General features: G+C 43.5%; 1 protein-coding gene and 1 pseudogene across 8 annotated transcripts; both read left to right on the top strand.

Moving 5' to 3' along the window:
- The first annotated feature begins 3,245 nt into the window (after nt 1–3,245).
- Nucleotides 3,246–5,546, top strand: LOC120622783 (major allergen I polypeptide chain 2-like; annotated as a pseudogene).
- A 3,943-nt stretch (nt 5,547–9,489) lies between these two features.
- Nucleotides 9,490–17,220, top strand: LOC120622837 (zinc finger protein OZF-like). 8 transcript variants are annotated; one of them, XM_039888544.1, is made up of 5 exons: nt 9,490–9,629; nt 9,858–9,973; nt 10,872–10,910; nt 12,841–12,967; nt 14,354–17,220. In XM_039888544.1, exons 2-5 carry the CDS (start codon nt 9,932–9,934, stop codon nt 16,066–16,068), a joined length of 1,923 nt encoding a protein of 640 aa, XP_039744478.1. In that variant the 5' UTR covers nt 9,490–9,629; nt 9,858–9,931; the 3' UTR covers nt 16,069–17,220. The 8 variants fall into 8 exon arrangements, with proteins under 8 accessions (XP_039744478.1, XP_039744485.1, XP_039744481.1 ...); XM_039888551.1 differs by having other exon boundaries at nt 13,588–14,525; XM_039888547.1 differs by lacking the exon at nt 9,858–9,973.
- The last annotated feature ends 1,082 nt before the right edge of the window (nt 17,221–18,302 follow it).

The following is an 18,302-nucleotide window of genomic DNA, read 5'->3' as shown; positions in this document are numbered from 1 at the left end:
CTGCCAATGTTATGGGTGCTTCCTTGTAACTAATTGCTTTTCTCTCGCTGCTTTTAAGATTTTCTCTTCATATTTAACCTTTGGCATTTTAATTATGATGTGTCTTAGTGTGAACCTCTTTAGGTTCATTTTTTGGGGGACTCTCTGAGCTTCCTGGGGTTATATGTCTTATTTCCTTCACCAGGTAAAGGAAGTTTTCCATCATTATTTTTTCAAATAGCTCTTCAACTTCTTGTTCTCCCTCTTCAGGTAACCTTATGACATGGATGTCGCTACTCTTAATTTTGTCCCATAGGCTCTTTAAATTATTATCATACTCTTGGTTACTTTTTTCTTGATGTTTTCATTGAGTGTCCTTGGCTTCCTCATCCTCTATATCGGTGTTTTGATCCTCTTCTTCCTCTAATCTGTTGATTCCCTCTAATATACTCTTCATCTCAGATGATGTGTTCTTCATTTCTAACTGGTTCCCTTTTATAATTTACATTTCCATTTTTATGTTTTTTATCTTTTTGTTAAACTTTTCACTGAGTTCATCTACACTTCCCTTAATTTCATTGAGCATCTTTATAACCAGTGTTTTGAAATCTGCATATTTTAGATTGCTTGACTCCATTTTTCCTGTCTGTTCTTTCATATGGTTTCTGCTTCTTTGTCTTCCCATTTTGGCTGACTTTCTGTGTCTATTTCTATGTACTAAGCAAAGCTCCTAAGTCTCCTGGTCTTATTAGTGAGGCTTTGTGAAGTCGGTGTCCAGTGGCACAGTCTTGAGAGGGGTTCAGCTGCAGGCCAAGTTTAGCCCAGCCTGTGCTCCTCGGAGCCACCTGTTAAGATTCAGCAAGTAATCCACAGGTGCTGTGCTTATAGTTGCCTCAAGAAGCCATGCCAGAAACTGAGGCCAGCTGCTACCAGTGTGAGTCTTGGCACTGCTCAGAAAGTGGCACAGGACTCTCCAAGGACACAACTGAACGTGGCTTGGGTGGGGCCATGAGTTGGGGGAGGTGGAGTTTCAGGGAATCCTCTGAGTGGAACGACCTCTGTTATCCAGTTTGGTAATATCTCACTATGGCGGTGCTGAGTCTGCACAATGGGAGCAGGGAGGGCTCTACAGAAGAACAATGGATACCGACAGCACTTCTGCCCAGGAGAGAGCCTCGCCTCCGGCCCTTCCTCGCTCTGACAACTCAGCGTCCTCCTGTAAGTCCCTGGTGGCCCCTGTGGAGCCGACCCTGTGCTGATGCTCAGAGCAAGCAAGTCTGTCACTGTGAAAGTCTACTTGCTGACATGGCCCGTTTAGGAGGTGTCTACAGCGGCCAGCTTCCGCTGCTGCTGCAGCCTCTGTGCCACTGTCGCTGGGGACTGGGTAGCCTCCCTTCTTTGCCCACTCCTACCTCCAACCATTGCAGGGTGATTTCTTATTTCTCTCCCTAGTTGTAGAGCTTCTGTTCTTCTGGACCCTCAGGTGACTTTGCTTGTTGTTTGCTCCGAGTTTCCATCTCAATTTTGACGTCAAAAGAGGGGATGAGCAAAGCATTTATCATCTACACCATTTTGCCTGGTCTCTCATTAATCTTTTGTATTGTTTTTCTAGACTCTATTTTGTTTATTTCCACTCTAATCTTTATTGTTTCCTTCCTTCTCACTATGGGCTTTGTTTGCTGTTCTTTTTCTAGTTCTTTTAAGTGTAAGGTTAGATTGTTTATTTGAGCTTTTTCTTATTTCTTGAGGTAGGCTTGTATTGCTATGAACTTCCCTCTTAGGACTGCTTTTGCTTTGTCTCATAAATTTTGAATCATTGTGTTTTCATTTTCATTTGTCTCTAGGTATCTTTTGATTTCTTCCTTGATATCATTGTTAACCCATTCATTGTTTAGTAGCATGTTATTTAGCCTCCATGTGTATGTGTATTTTCCAGTTTTTTTCTCATAGTTGATTTCTAGTTTCATACTATTTGGATTGGAGAAGACAGTTGATATGATTTCAATCTTCTCAAATTTTTTGATACTTGTCTTGTGTTCTAACGTGGTTACCCTGGAAAATGTTTCATGTGCCCTTGAGAAGAATGTATATTTTGCTGCTTTGAGGTGAAATGCTCTGAAAATATCTATTAAATCCATCTGCCCTAGTGTGTCTTTTAGGCCCATTGTTTCCTTGTTTCAATACTGTGTTCCAGATTTGGCCATTGGGAGCTTTCTCAGGTTTTTTTCTGCCTGAGTTTTCATGAACTGTCTCATCTCGTTTGTGCCAGCAAACTGTTTTCCTGGAGTAGAAGGCTGAGTTTAACTCTTGAGAGAGTTTAAGCAGATCGAGTGCTACCTCTGGTCAACCCAGCACTCTGGTCTATAGAACCCCAGCTCATAGGGCCTGTAAGGCTGGGGACACCTCAGAGTCTCTGACACAGGAGACAAACTGCACAACCTCACAACTGTTCACTCATGTTTCTGGATGGGCTGTGCAATCCAAGCCCCTCTTGGGGCCAGATTCACTGATGGTGGACGGTGAGACAGCCAGGAGAACAAAACAAGTCTGGAGCCACTGGGAGTCACGAAGATGCCAAGGAATTTCCTCCCTTAAGGGTGAAAGGGAAGCTGGTGCCATGATCTGAAATTGTACCACCACTAGCCCCTGAGAAAACCCACATGGTCACAAGTTGCGACTTTTCTGATAGGGTGTGATTCGGAGCCCAGGGATGGTGTCCATCTGTTTTTGGGGCTTGATCCAGAGAGTGTAGCAGTTAAGATGTTTAAAGGGCTCCAGTCAGGCCCAGCTCCCTATATTTGTCTCCGGGAATTAAACCGGGGCAAAAGTAAGTTTTCTGGTTGACTTTTTGTTTACCTATAGTGGCATAGACCTGTCCTTGACCCCTCTTATGATTTTTGTCTCCACGTTTTGGGAAAAACTATGTTTGGAGCTAGGCTAGACCAGGGAGAAGGATGAGCAAAGGATGACCAGGAAACAGAGGTGACAGTTGGGGCTGAGACAACAGAGCATTTGACTCAATGAAGTCAATTAGAAATGTCAGCTCCAATTAGTCTTTGTCAAAGGTGAAACCACATCTTCTCCAGGAGCTTTGCTCTCAGAGTAGGAGGAGCTTCTCACACACAACACCCTGATGACTGAGAGGGTCATATGTGCCATGTCCGTACCCACAGGACTAAGAAGGGCTATGGGCTGGGATCAAGGAGTTAGTAGTTTATAAGCAGCAGAAACCCTGTTCTGAGCAGAGCATTTCAGCTGTTGACACTATGAAGGAGACACTGCTTATGCTGACTTTGCTGGTGACTAGTGGACTGGGCATCGAGATGGGTAAGGATGGGAAGGAGGGAAGAGATGGCCTTCTGGATCCTTGCCCCACTCTACCTCACTCTCTCAGTGGCGATCTTTGAGCAGCTTCTAGCAATAAATTTAGGGGGCAGCTGGGAGATCATTGCCCAGGAGTCATGCAGAAACCCCCTGGGGTTTTCAGTCTTTGAATGGAGGGAGAGGTTTGGAGGTAGAGGGGTCCTTCGCTGTGCACACATAGGGGATAGTTGTTTAGGGTAGTGGTGCTTATCTGATGGGCAGAGGATCTCTAGTTCTAGCCCCTCCTACTGTTCCCTTTAGCTGGGAGTACTTCTTTTTACACACTTTTTTTTTTTACTTTATGAATTGATTTATTTATTTTAATTAGTTTCAAGTATACAGTACATTGGTTAGACATTTATATAGTTTATAAGACCATCCCCCTAATTGCTCCTTCTCTCCTCTGGCTCTCCACCTAGCCATTATATTATTGCTAACAGTATTCCCTATGCCGTGCTCCCCATCCTGTGACCATCTATCAACTACTAATTTGTACTTCTTTAACACTTCACTAGCTGGGAGTACTTCTTAGAGAACATTTTCTCTGCCTGTGATGTAAGGAGTCTTGGGAGAGGGAAGGTGTCTGTGAAAGGTGAGTCAGGAGATACTGGATGTGTGAGTTACTTTCAAGTGGTGAGGAAACAGGAAACTCTTACCTTGGTGATTCCTTTAATGAAGTGTTTTCTGTCTGTGTCTTCAGTGGAAGCTGCCTTACTTTTTATGGAATCTGGTGTGGTGGCTACTGGAGACAAGTTACTGTTGAGCACCAACCTCGATCTGGTCAATGTTACCCAACCAGGAAAAGTAGCCTTGGGATAAATTCAGGATTGCTACAGTGAGGGAGGACTCACATTCCAGATCTTGGATCTGATAGTCGTAGTAATTTACTCTCCTTCCCCGACCCCTGTCCTGAAGACACACATACAGCATATTGTACTATGCCACATACAAATAGACCATGCAATCACTAGATACACGACAGACAAGATACACTATAGATAGTCAAGCACATAAAACTTTGCTCCACTCTAGAGCACATGTAATGTTCAACCACATGATACATGTACATCCAGCCTGCTCTGCTACCACACATGTCCTTATCATGCCAGTTAACTTACACACAGTTGGAAAGTAGGGGACTAGTATCAGTATAATATAGAAAGTGTATTGGCTCATGTGATTTCAGCCTAGGTTAGGACAGCTAGCATTGCAGGAGTAGAATTCTAACCTTTGGCAGGAAAGAAAGAGTTCAGCTTCTACACACGTAGGATCCCTGAGTGCTCTGTTTTAGAAAAATTAAAAATGAGCACTTAGACTCTTTTAAACTGCTTTTACACTCTTTTCCCAGGAAGGGACTCCCTGGCTTTGCAAGTCTTCTGGATTTTGGTCAGTTTCCCTTCCTCTTGCACCAGCCTCGATGGCTATTATTCTGGCTCAGAGTTCTATTCCATCTGTACTCAGTGCCCATGAGCCAGAAATTCCACTTTGTTGTTTTGGTGCCTGAGGCCCCTGGGGTAGCTTCTAGATACATGCAGCTTCTCACCAGGGCTGGTCAACGTACCTCCTGATGAGCAATCTTTTTTGTTTTCCTTTTTACACAGTTATAGATTTTGAATAGTCTGTCTCTTACCTTATTTTCCCCCAAAGTGCTGATTCTGCAAAATGAGAAATTTTTCAAGAAGCAGAATTTCTTGCATTAATATAGGCAAAAGGGGAATGGGATTGTTTACAACACACGCATAAACATTCCATACATCCAATACACCTAACAGAGAAGTATCAAGTACAGGAGACCCCGCATAAACATAAACTCAGCTGCCTTGCCTCTCTCTCAAGCCCAGCCTCAATCATGCCCTCCAGAATCTTGTTATCTCTGCTGGTTGTTTAAACACCCTAATAACACTAGTGCGTGGGCAATTAGGGAGCAATCCTCATCCTGGCAAGACTGATCACATCCCATTTCTAGTGGTGGGCCTGTGGGCCAACAGTTCTTGCTGGGGCTAGAGCTAAATCACTGAGGATGAGGAGTGAGGGTGATCCTGGCGTGGTAAGAGAGCCCTGCCATGGGCTCAGCTCCTCTGCCCTGATCATCCTACTCTCTCTCAGGGTGCCATCACCACCAGCAGGGAATACATTCACTAGACATGGACAGGATGAAGCAGGATGCTCAGAAATTTTCCAGACTGAACCCTTTGGGGAGATGAACCTTTGTCACTGATGCCTAGTCTGAACTCCACCTTCTTGCCCTATTCTCCTTACCTGAAGCTGGCATCTAGACACCTGTCCTCACCTGATGCAGTCTTTATCAGGCTAACTTTAATAAAATAACTATAGCTTAGCTCTATGCACTGTGTCCATGTGCTGTGCGGGAAGAACATGAGGCCTGTCAGGAGATCTTGGGAAATGGTGAGGAGAAGTAACATGTGTGCTCACTGAGAGCATGGGGCCTGGAGTCAGGTAGAAATAAAAATTTATGTTCGCATAAAAACCTGCATACTAATGTTGATGGCAGCTTTATTCAGATTTCAGTTTATCACAACTGGAAACAACCTTAAGTGTCTTCAATTTGTGAATGGATAAACAAAGTGTGTGGAACTCGTACAATTGAATACTACCCAGCATAAAAAAAGGAACAATCTGTTGGCACATGCAACAACATGGAAGTAACACAAACATATTATTAGTAAAAGAAGCCAAACTCAAAAGATTACAATTATATGGTTTATTTATATACCATTTGTGTTACATTTGGAAAAATAAATGAGAAAAAAAATTTAAAGTAATTACAGGCATTAAGCCCTTTGAAATACTGACCTGAACAGACATTTCTCCCAAGAAGACATACAAATAGCCAACAAACATATGAAAAGATGCTCAACTTAACTAGCTATTAGGGAAATGCAATTCAAAACCACAATGAGATACCACCTCACACGTGTTAGAATGGCTATCACAACAAAACAAGTAATAACAAGTGTGGAGAGGTTGTTAGGGGAAAGGAACCTGCATACACTGATGGTGGGAATGTAAATTGCTATAGCCACTATGGAAAACAGTATGGAGTTTTCTCAAAAAAACTATAATTTTCAGAGAAACTTACAAGTGTGTCCCTTTCCTGTAACAAGTTAATTTCTCTCACAATCCACATCCAATCCAATAAGAAATCCAGTGGGACATTTTTTCAAAATATATTAAGAATGTGAACATTTTCATCACCACCACAGCTGCCACCTGGTAAGAATTACTTTCCTGCTCACATGAATCACTGTATTATCCTTCTAAATGCACTCCTCATTTCTGATGTTAATGTTTATACTCAATACAGGGGCCAGTGTGATCATGAATAGCATAGTCAGGTCCTGGCCCTCTACTGCTTAAATCACTTTCATGGCTCTCAATTCACTCAATGTAAAATGAAATCCTTAAAAAGTCTGCACTGTCTCACATGCCTTGGCCCTGTTTCCTCTTTTCCCACTCTCCTCCTCATTTGCCTGCTTCCACTGGCACCTGTTTCTGGAATAGGTTAATTCTGCCTGTTTTAAGATCTTCTCCTTTCAAGAGGCTTATTGCTCATTTATTCTTTGGAAGAGAAGAAAAGCCACAGCCCTGTTCTTGTTCTGAGGACCCCAGTATTATCAGCACTCCTTCAAGCTGGTAATATTATTTGTGGAGACATTTAGAAATGTGATAATGTCCTGGTATATATATTTCTCACATAACCTATGTTCTCATGTCTAGTTCAACAAGAAAAAAATCACTGTAGTTCTTCTTGAAAATTAGTCTCCCTACTTCTAACAATTCTCCACACAAAGAGTCACAGTAATTTGTTAACAATATAGACAGGTGCTGTTCTTCTGTTTAAATTCCTGTTAGGGTTTCCCAATTTACTCGTTGATAAATAAAAATGTCTTTAAAGTGGCCTGCAATGCTATACATATCTGGCTCCTGTTACATCCCGTTACTTATCTCTTTCTATAATCCTCTTCACTCACCTGGTTGAATATACACCAGCCTCCTTGCTTTTTCTGGAATGGAACAGAAATAATTCAAACTTCAAGTCTTTGACATGCCTGTTTCCTCTGCCTGGAACTTATTCCACAAGATAACCACAGGGTCCACAGCGTTTAGGCCTTTACCTCCTTTAATATTTCCTTAAATGCCCTCTTACTTTCCTTAGTAATATATTCCTCATATCCAAGAAACAAAAACAAAACATTTTCCATTTCTTAACACTTTTAATGTTTTCTTTTTCTTACACTTACATGTATCACATATAAAATATAATTTACTGTTTTGTCGTTCATGCTTACTCTCCATCTTTCTTGACTAGAATGTAAGCTCTGTGAGGGCAGAGGTCTTCGTATCTTTAGATTCTGATGTGTTCCTTGTACCTATAACAGTGCCTGGAATATAGTAAGGATTTAATGATAATTCTTTAAGCAGGGAATAAATATGACACTGTTAAACAAAAAATTATTCATGGCACTTGTTAAAAGTGATAAGGCAAAATTTATTCAGGACCATGGCAATAGGCATAGGGACCACCGCAATGGGGTTTTGTAGTGAGGGAGAGAGATTGGGCTCAACTCCAAAGACAGTATGGGCTGGTGGGAATTTATAGCCAAGGAATAGGATAGTGTTGGGGGTCAGTGGATGGAAAATTACTAAGAGGAACATCAAGGGTTTGAGGGGATTCTGGCTATAATGACCTAACAGGACTCTTGCTAAAGACGGACCAAGGTGATCAACATCACCTGGAGATTGTAGAGGAGGAGGAACTTGATCAGATATCATGAATGCTCGGATAGCAAAGGCAAAGGTTCTTGCTAAACTGACTTAGCAGGGTTCTTGTTAAAACTGGATTGTAAGGAATCCATGGGCCCAGGGTTCAGGAGCCTGACGAAAGTTTGGTCAAGCAGAGAATCTTTGCCAACATCACCTATTCCCTGTTCCTTTTGAGTATTCTGGCAACTCTACCTGGATGCCCTTTTTAGTCCCCTTCAAGCTGGTATTGCTCGATGTTCTCAAAAATGATTTTTTAAAGATCTCATTTTACAAAATCAAAAGACTTACAGTAGCCAAGTTTCCAGTGCAATTAGCTTCATTCTCTCATTTTTCAGATTTCAGTGACCCTTGATCAAAATACTGAGATTTTTAACCTTTTTCACATCTCATGATATGTTTCCTCAGAATTATATTGGTCACACCTGAAGAAATATATAATAATTATTAATAGCTTTCATTTATTAGAGATTTCACAACTGTTTTTCTAAGATATTCTCAACTCCCAATGCAGAATTTTTTTTTTTTTTGGCTACAATTGCAGGTGAAATAATAATCACTTTGCAGTAAAGAAAGATTACCTAACCCTTTATCTCAGGGGTAAGATGCCCCCTTTCCACATGTCCTCCAACAGACATCACTGCATATGCTGTCCCCATAGGAAATTTCACTTGGTATAAGTAGCTCTCTTTTTCAGATAGATATATCCTGAGATATATTCAATTGCCAAATTCCTAAGAAGCAATTGAATATATCTCAGGATACAGAGAAAAACATATTATCTGGATAAAATGCTCCTGGGTTGGACACCATCATTAATTACATAAGCAGGGATGTTTACTGTGGGAACCAGCAGCAGAGCTCCACACTTGACCACCTGCTCAGATCACCCAATATCCCTTCCCTATCTTCCCCATTATGACCTTGTCTGATTTTTTCTCTTGCCACTGACCAAATATACTGAAGCCCACAAAACTGACTTCAGTCCACATGTATTTGAAGAGCAATGAGAAAATATTTATTAGCTTCCAAGTAATCAGTGGATGCACTGCGTATTAGGCTGACAAGGCTTCATGCGTATTTTGATTTTGCAGCTTTGGTAAGCATCTGAATGATGTCTTGAAATATGACTGTGTTCAGTTGCAGACTACTCTCCACGGAAATCTCTATGCATCCCTTTTAAAAGCAGTGAGACCCCATCTCTTCATGGTCTCTGGAATTTTGGGGCACCGCTTCCCAGTGGCTCTCACGGTACATCTCTGGCCTGTGCCTGGAGGTCTGAGGCGTGCGCCCCTCGCCCAGGTCCGTGGCCCTGTGGGAACTACATTACCCAGATGCCTCTGCGCTGTGCGTCTGCGGCGCTGGGCCAGGTCGAGGAGAAGGACATTTTAGTACCTTGCAGAATACGTCAAGGGGAGACATCTGGCATCTTCCCGGCTGCGGTGATTTTGTTTGCCCTTGAGTGGGCCAACCTGATCAGATTTTAACTCTTGATTTCGCCCAAGGTAAAGTAAGCGGGAAGGGTCAAGGAGACGTTGACCAGAGCGCATATAGGCGAGTTCGTGACTAGGAGAGGTCGTCTCCTGGGGTGACTCCGGGCGGGGGGCATGGGTTGGGGTGGGGTTTCGTCTGAGCCCGCGGCACCCGTGTCTCATAGCTTCTCCCCCGCCTCCGAATCCTAAAGCCCGGAACGAAGGGTGCCTGTCCGTGTCAGCCTTGTCCCCTTCGTTCAGGACAGTGGAGCGTTCCAGGGTGGAGTCCCTATTTCTGACACCCAACGGGATGAGGAGTATGCAGAGGCCTGGAGATGCGACTGAGGAGCATTCAGAAAACCTGCGGCGAGTCTGCTGTCTGTGGGGAACATTGCGAGCGGATTAGCCATATGTGGAATGGCAGCCCCCGTACAGCTGGGCCTGCATTCTGAGGGCCCTGGTAGCCATAGAGGGTTGTGAGTAGAGGGGACTAGATATGAGTTAGAATTTTAAACGGATGCTCAGAGGAGATCAGACTTGAGGGCAGGGGGTTGATTAAAGTGGAGATGGGGTGACCTTGTGGAGGCTAATGCAACAGACTCTGTGAGAGTTACCATGGGAACTGGACGGGAGAGGTGAGAAGTGATCCAATTAGATTTTTTAAGGATAGAAAATTAGCAATCGCTCAGCCTGCACAGCAACCCCCTTCCCCATTTTTATCATAGTTTATGAAACAACCACTCATTTCAGCATTGGCAATCAAACACTGTAATGTATGAATTGAAAACGTTAACTTTATGCAAGCACTTGATATTTAGTTTACACCTTAATATACCATAGAGCAGTATATTAAGACACTACAAAGTCTTAAATACTACATTTAAAAAAAACACTTAAAAAGTAAATATAACACACATCTAAAATTTCAAAAACTCATCAAATAATTTGCACTGAAAACATTGATAAAAGCCTTAATTCCATGGAGAGTCGTAGTTCATATTTAACACTTGACATACACTAGTGCATTTGATACCAACAGTAGCCTTATGAGGCTGGCACTGTTCTTATGCCTATTTTACTGATGAAGACACTGAGGTCTTCATCAGTAAAATAGAAGACACTCGTCCAAGGTCACACAGCTAGTAAGAGAGCAGCAGCGACTGAAGCCCAGAAATTCAAGACAGCTGGAGTTCACCTTGTTTCAGGGCAGGTACAGGAGGTTGGATCAGACCCCACCATGGATACTCTTCACTCACAGTCTCACTTTTCCCACAGGTTTCCATGGCTTTAAAAGCACTAAAGAGCCCTGCACGGGTGAGTAAAGACAGTCTTAGGCTCTTACCCTCTCCATCTCCCACTCGTGGTCTCTGGGATGTATTCTGGGACTCTTTGCCTATCACTCTACTGCTATTGATTCTGAGGCCTCTCCCTAGACTCAGGATCCTGAATCCAGGCCAGAGGTTATATACAGGGCTCCTGATTTCTGGCCACCAGTAGGCTATCCTATGGAAGATATTATAGACATAGGGATCGCTATGTGCAAATGCCTGGAGGTGAGCAACAACCACAATACTCCATTATGTCTTGTGGAGAGCTGGGATGCAGGAATCAAGCCTGAAATGGCAGGATGAAGGATTGTGTCTCTATTCTGAAGGTACTGGGAGCCATGGAAGTTTTGGCGTAGAAGATTGGAGTGATCTAAATCAGATATTAATGGACTTTCTCTGGGTGCAGAGTGAAGAACAGACAATAGAGCTGAAAGAGGTTACTGCAGTAGTCTAGATGAGTGTCAGTGACAGCTCCAGGTGACAGCACCAGGGTAGCGGCTGCTATATGGGAGAATACGTGTAGCTTTTTTTTTTAAGTAGTTCCAACAAAACTTTCTGATGTGGAGAGTGAGGGAGAAGGGGAGGAATCAGGGATAAGCCAAAGTTTTGGCATTTGCAGCTAGAAGTAAGGAGATACCATGAACTGAAATAGGAAAGTCAGTTGTAGGAGTAATTTTCAGAGGGAGTATCAGGAGTTAGGTTCTGGCCATCGGGTCTGAGATGTTGCAGAGATCCTCAAGTGGAGCCACTGAGTAGACAGCACACCACTGTGGAGTTCAGGGGTAGAATTCAGGTTGGAGACACCATAAGTTGGTGGCCTGTGTGTGAATCATGGTAGAGCTGTGAGTCACATTTAGTAGGGGGCATCTTCAGGTCATGGTGATAGTGTTAGGGAGCAAAGAAGGGGAGGGCCAGATTGGAGGACTGGACCTCTCTTGATCACCTGAATGGGGCTGGTGAGCATCATAAAGACAGGTGAGGGAGAGTAGCAGCCGTGGGGGAGAAGTGAGTCTGGTAGTGGACCAGGGCCTCCAAGGGGGAATCGACATGGGATGGATGAGGAAGCAGGAAGCATAGCAGTAATGGAAGTGATATGACAGTGAGGCCAAGGTCAGTGCTTATTCATCCCTCTAAAGTCTTGTGGTGATCTTTGGTGAGGCCTGAGGGGTTCCACTCAGGCTGGCAAATAAGCTCAGGGACAAATGAGTCAGCTGGGAGAGTTCTAGGTCTGGACCGGGGAACCAGTGGTGCTGAGTGTTGAATGTTGGGTGGAAAAAGGGAGACTGAGACCAGTGAGGGGACATGGGTAGAAGAGAGCTTAAAGCATTTGACACCTGCATGTGGTTCCAGGTGGCTGAGGCTGAAGCAAGGAACCAGGTATGGTAGAGAGGCCTTTAAGACTGGGCTAGGGGCTTCCCCTGCCAGTGTGGGCCATCGGAGTGCAGGATGGAACTCTCTGGATGTCTTGTGCAGAGTGGCGTGTGGGGAGGCCAGGGAGATGTCTTTGGTGTGGGCTGGGGTGGAGGAGGTGGTGGGGGCTCAGAGATGTGAGGGAGGCATGGTTTACAGAGTGATGTGCTCAGTGGGGAGAATGAAAACTGAAGGTCCCAGGGACTTGCTCCCAGCTTCTTAAAGGGGAAAACTGAGCCCATGTTTGGTTGTGTCTGGGAGGTGTGGTCTGGGAACCCCTGCTGGCATGGATAGCATTTACTTATTTGTCTACACACCTATAGTTGATGTAGGGTGACATTATAATAGGAAAGAGGAGAGAGCTGGTACCATTGGTATCTGGGCCTCGTGTATCCTGAGTTTTGGAGCTGGAGAGGAGGGTGGGCAGGGAGTAGATATTTGGGGAATAAACTGAGGGTACTGGTGAGAGAGGCTGCTTAGGGACAGTGCTTTCTCCATTATGGCAGGGTGTTGTGACCTTTGAAGATGTGGCTGTGGACTTGTCTCAGGAGGAGTGGGAGCTTTTCGATGAGACTCAGAGACTCCTGTACCGTGATGTGATGCTGGAGAACTTTGCACTTGTGTCTTCACTGGGTAAGTCCCTCTCACTCACCCTGATATCCTTGACTAGGCTCTTTCCTTCCTCATTTCTCCAGGGCTCACTCTTTCCTTTCTACAACTAGAGTATGAACATTGCTTCCTTTGTAGGTTTTCTTCCATAGGTGCCATTTCTCCAGGGCTCACTCTTTCCTTTCTACAACTAGAGTATGAACATTGCTTCCTTTGTAGGTTTTCTTCCATAGGTGCCATAGGTGCCAGGCTGGGCTGAGTGCACTTCCCTCTCCTCTCCCCAAGCAGCCCTCAGCATCCCTAAAACCTTGCAGGGAAGGATATGGGGGATAGGAAATCTTGCAGTGAAACCAATTGATCTCACCAGACTTGGTCTCACCTTGACAAAGGGACTGTCCAGAATAATTGCACCTCTCTGCCCCAAATTATTCCCCCTTACCTCCAGGTGACATTTTCTTGTGCCTGACTATGCCAGGAATTGCAAGCACCAACATGGTCACTTCTTATGGGGACCACTGAGCTATTCCTATAAGATACTTCTCCAAGGTTCTTTTTGTAATATTAGTTTTCTTTCCTGTGGTGTGTCTCGGGCTGGATTGCTCCATGCTAGTGCTGTCCACTCACCTGCCTTATCTTTCCCTTAGGACTTGCATGTTCCAGGTTCCATGTCATTGCCTCACTGGAGCTGGGGGAGAGACGTAGGTGCCTGACAGGGCAGATGTGACTCCAGCCACAGCAAGAGGGGCCCGGTCTTGGGAAGTGGAAGGTGGGGGTTAGCTCACCATTAGGGCTGGGTTCAGATCATACCAGGAACCTTTCCAGTGCCTATCATTGTTTTCATACCAAGAACAGGAGTCATAGCTTATCTCTGTCTTTTAATCCCCCTTGACATTTTATCCACTTGTCATTTCCACTCTGACATCTGGCTAGGGCTAATCCACACCTATCTAGCCTTCAAGTCTCCCCTGTTCCTCACCACTGCTCCCTCTGAAGTGCTTCTCCAACACTGAGCTACACATAATGAGTTGTGAGATGTATACATATCCTAAATAGTCCTCGAACACCAGCTACTCAGTTGCAATTGACTTTCCTTTTCATTCAGTGCTTGTGTCACCAGCAGACAAGTCTCTCTTGAAAGCCATTTGCAGAGAAGAGAGCTGGAAACCCAATTTCTCCTTCCCGTGCTGCATCCCATTGCTGTGGCATTTCTCCACAGTAGACTACCCCCGTGTATGATCTTGTTAGGCTCAGTACTGCACAGCAGACCCATTCTCACCTTAGCTTTAGTCCCCTTGTCCTCCCAAAAGTCCTGTGTACTCATTACTGGGTTTGTAAGACAGACATTTGTGATGAGGCTGCCCCCTCCCACCAAAGTCTACGTGTACCTCACTAACATTTCTCTGCTTTCAGGTTTTTGGTTTCAAATGGAAGCTGAGAAGGCAGCTTCTCAAGGCGTGTCACATCTCAGGATTCCCAAGGCAGGTTTGACCACCCAGAAAGCCTACTCTTGTGGGACGTGTGGCCCTGTCTTGAAAGAAATTTTGCACACGCCTGAGCTCCAGGGCCTAAATCCCAGTCAGAAACTGCACCCATGTACGGCATGTGGGAGACAGCTCTGGTTCAGTATAAGCACTTACCAGCAACAGAAGCAGCACAGTGGAGAGAAACACCTTGGAAGGGATGAGGACTTGCTTGTTAAGGACTGCTGGGTCCACATGTCAGAGAATCCCTTCAAAGGTGGGGATGGTGCGAAGAACCTCCTGCCCAGCTTGGGCCTTCGCCAACACCAGACCACTCATAGCATGGGGAATTCACCCAGAAGAACTGAGTGCAGGGACACCTTTCACATTGGAGAAAGGCATTATAGGTGTGATGAATGTGGGAAAGCCTTTAGCCACAAAAATAGGCTTGCTGAGCACCAGAGAGTTCACACTGGAGAAAGACCTTATGAGTGTGCTGAATGTGGAAAATTCTTTAGTCATAACTCCAGTCTTACTGTACACCAGAGAGCTCATATGGGTATAAGGCCTTATGAGTGCAGCGAATGTGGGAAAGCGTACAGCAAAAGCTCTCACCTTCTTCAGCACAAGAAAGTTCACACTGGAGAAAGGCCTTATAAGTGCAGTGAATGTGGGAAAACATATAGCAGAAGCACCCACCTTGTTAGGCATAAAAAACTTCATATTGGAGAAAGGCCTTATGAATGCAGCAAATGTGGGAAAACCTATAGTAGCAAACACACACTTTTTCAACACCAGAGAGTCCACATTGGAGAAAGGCCTTATGCGTGCCGCAGATGTGGGAAATTATTTAGCTGTAATGCTAACCTTATTGTACATGAGAGGGTTCACACTGAAGCAAGACCTTATGAATGCAGTGAATGTGGGAAATTCTTTAACTATTACTCCAACCTTATCATACACCGCAGAATTCATATCACAGCAAGGCCTTATGAATGCAGCAAATGTGGGAAAGCCTTCATCTACAAACACAGACTTATTAAACATCAGAGAATTCACACTGGAGAAAGGCTTCATGAGTGTAATGAGTGTGGTAAACCTTTCAGACAGAAATACAGACTCGTTCAGCACCAGAAAACCCATACAAAGGAAAGGACTTATGAATGCAGCGAATGTGGGAAATTCTTTAGGCAAAGTTCCGGCCTTATTGAACACCAGAGAATTCACACTGGGGCAAGACCTTACAAGTGTAGTGATTGTGGAAAATCCTTTAACCGCAAAATCACACTCGTTCGGCATCAGAGAATTCACACTGGAGAAAGGCCTTATAAGTGCACTGAATGTGGGAAATTCTTTAGCCAAAGCTCTGGACTTATTGCACATGAGAGAGTTCATACTGGTGAAAAGCCGTATGAGTGCCTAGAATGTGGGAATTTTTTTAGCCAAAGATCCAGCCTTGTTTTACACCAGAGAGTTCACACTGGTGAAAGGCCTTATAAGTGCAATGAATGTGGGAAAGCCTTCAGCCTTAAATCCACACTTGTTCAGCACCAGAGAATACACACTGGAGAAAGGCCTTATGAGTGCAGCAAATGTGGGAAATTCTTTAGCCGCAAGTCCAGCCTCAATAAACATCAGAGAAATCACACTGTTGAAAAGCATTAAAGTACAGCGAATATGGGACAGCCTTAAGCTAATGGCCTTTCCTAATTTGGTACTAGAAAGTTTAAACTGGAGAAAGGCCTTTGGAGTACAGGGTATGTGCTATCTGGTTAATGTGAATGATACCAGGGAGCAGTTCTGAGAGTAGCCTTTATGAAGTATCCATAAATCAAAAGTTGTATTGCATACATCTGAACATCCACATTGGAGAGATTCCCTATGAGTGCTGGGTATGTGAGAAGCTTTTAGGACCTGCATTGTACTTTCTGACCTGCCCAAGACCCTTGTCTCAGTTAAATCACTGCTGATACCTGTGGCAGAAGCTATCTCACCTCTACCAGTTGGCAAATGTGCATCAGGTTACCCAACATACTCAGGGAAGGCAGATCTTTGTACTCTCCCCTTCTCTGGAAGAAATAAGTGGTCTAAAGTCATTAGAGTCCACCATAATTACATTTACACACTGGGGGTGATTAATAGAAAGTTGGGGTGAGCAAACTAGAGAGGATGTGTCCCATCTATTTCTAGTGGTTCTATATTCTATAAATATTCTTTTCACCACAGCAGTGAAGGTCAAGAATGTACAGATATCCTTAGGATTTCTAGATTTACATCTCTCCTATGAACAAGGGCAGAGCAAATAATCTTAAAATTTTCTGGATTCCTGAGACGACTTAGGCTACTTACCTCAAAGCCACTGTTTGTTACTCAGTTAAGAAAATGAAGACTGAGAGAAAAGAGATATTATATTCCACGGATGTGAATCACAATCTTTATTGCTTGCTAGTCTCCTTTCATTGAAGCAGGGCTGCCCCACTGGAGGTATGAGGATAGTTATGGTCAAGACAATAGATGTTCATCAGATCTCCCGGTTTTTCGGGACTTTTACGTAGAACCATTTTTTAAAAGCTATATTGAGATATAATTGATGTTCAGTAAACTGTGCACAAGTAAAGTATAAAATATGTTTTATTGTATGTATACACCCATGAAACCATTACCATAACCATGATATTGTATATATCCATCACCCCAAAGTTACTTCATTCCCCCTTTACTGTCTCTCCCTCTCCGATTCCTCATTCCCATGATCATTGATCATAGTGATCTTTCATTATAAACTTTATTTTCCAGAATTTTATATAAATGGAATTTAAAAAATGTTTACTCTTTTTTTTTTTTGCCTCCTCCCTCCCCAAACAGCTTAATTATTTTCAGATTCTAACATTTTGCAGCTATGAGTACTTTATTTTTTTTAGTACAGAGTAGTACTCATTTGTATGGATATGCCACAATTTGTTTTCCTATTCATCTCTTAATGGACATTTGGATTGATTCTAGTTTGGAACCATTACAAATAAAGCTGGTGTGGCCATTTATGTACTAGTCTTCTCTTGGGTTAATACTTAGGAGTAAAGGGCTTGAGTGTCTCATTTGGACCCATGGCATTTTAACTTATGGAACTGATTGAGTGCCAACATGGAGAGGTCAGTACCATTGAAAGAACCATTTATTATATTGCCCAAGGGAAGGGGAGCACACCATGCCACACAGAGCCATGTGGAGAGCACCAGTGTTTGTCAGGAGGCTGAAAAGAGTGAGGGGAAGACATAGGCCACAATTTTTATTGTTTTTTTTGTTTGTTTGTTTTGTGGGAGAGGAAATGCAAGGCAGAATAAACAGTTTAGGATTGGTTACTTTGAATAATGTCAGCGGGTTTGGGATTAAAGGATTGGTCTCTTGTCATTAGGTACCTGGCCCTGGGATGATTTAGGGCAGGGGAAATGTTGGCTTGGTGCGTGAGAGTTAGCTAAGGAGATGGTTGGGGATATCGACTTGGATTGGTTGGTTTGCATATGAGAGACATGCTCCTGGCTAAACCATTTGCTGTCTCAAGAATAGGATAGCATGGGAGAGGTGGTCTCTTCCTGGCCAGCAAGTTTTTAAGATGTCAAAATGTTAAAAAAATACAGAAAATAAAAAAACACGATAAATACACCAAGTCAAAGGGTAAGTGGATGTATGTCTTTTTATGAACTGGCAAACTGTTCCATTTGCATCCCCACTAGCAATATATGATAATTTTAATTGCTTTATAATCTCACCAGCACTGAGTGTGGCCAGTCTTTTTAATTTCAGCTATTCTTGTTAGATGTGTAGTGGTATTCCTCTGTGTCTTTACTTTTATTTCTCTGATGACTAGTGTTCTTTAGAATTTTTACATACACTTTCTGCCA

The sequence above is a fragment of the Pteropus medius genome, unplaced genomic scaffold (genome assembly GCF_902729225.1).
Source record: "Pteropus medius unplaced genomic scaffold, Ma_sr-lr_union100, whole genome shotgun sequence".
NCBI lineage: Eukaryota > Metazoa > Chordata > Mammalia > Chiroptera > Pteropodidae > Pteropus > Pteropus medius.
The sequence above is the reverse complement of the archived record's forward strand: the minus strand, read 5'-3'. Positions and strand labels throughout refer to the sequence as shown.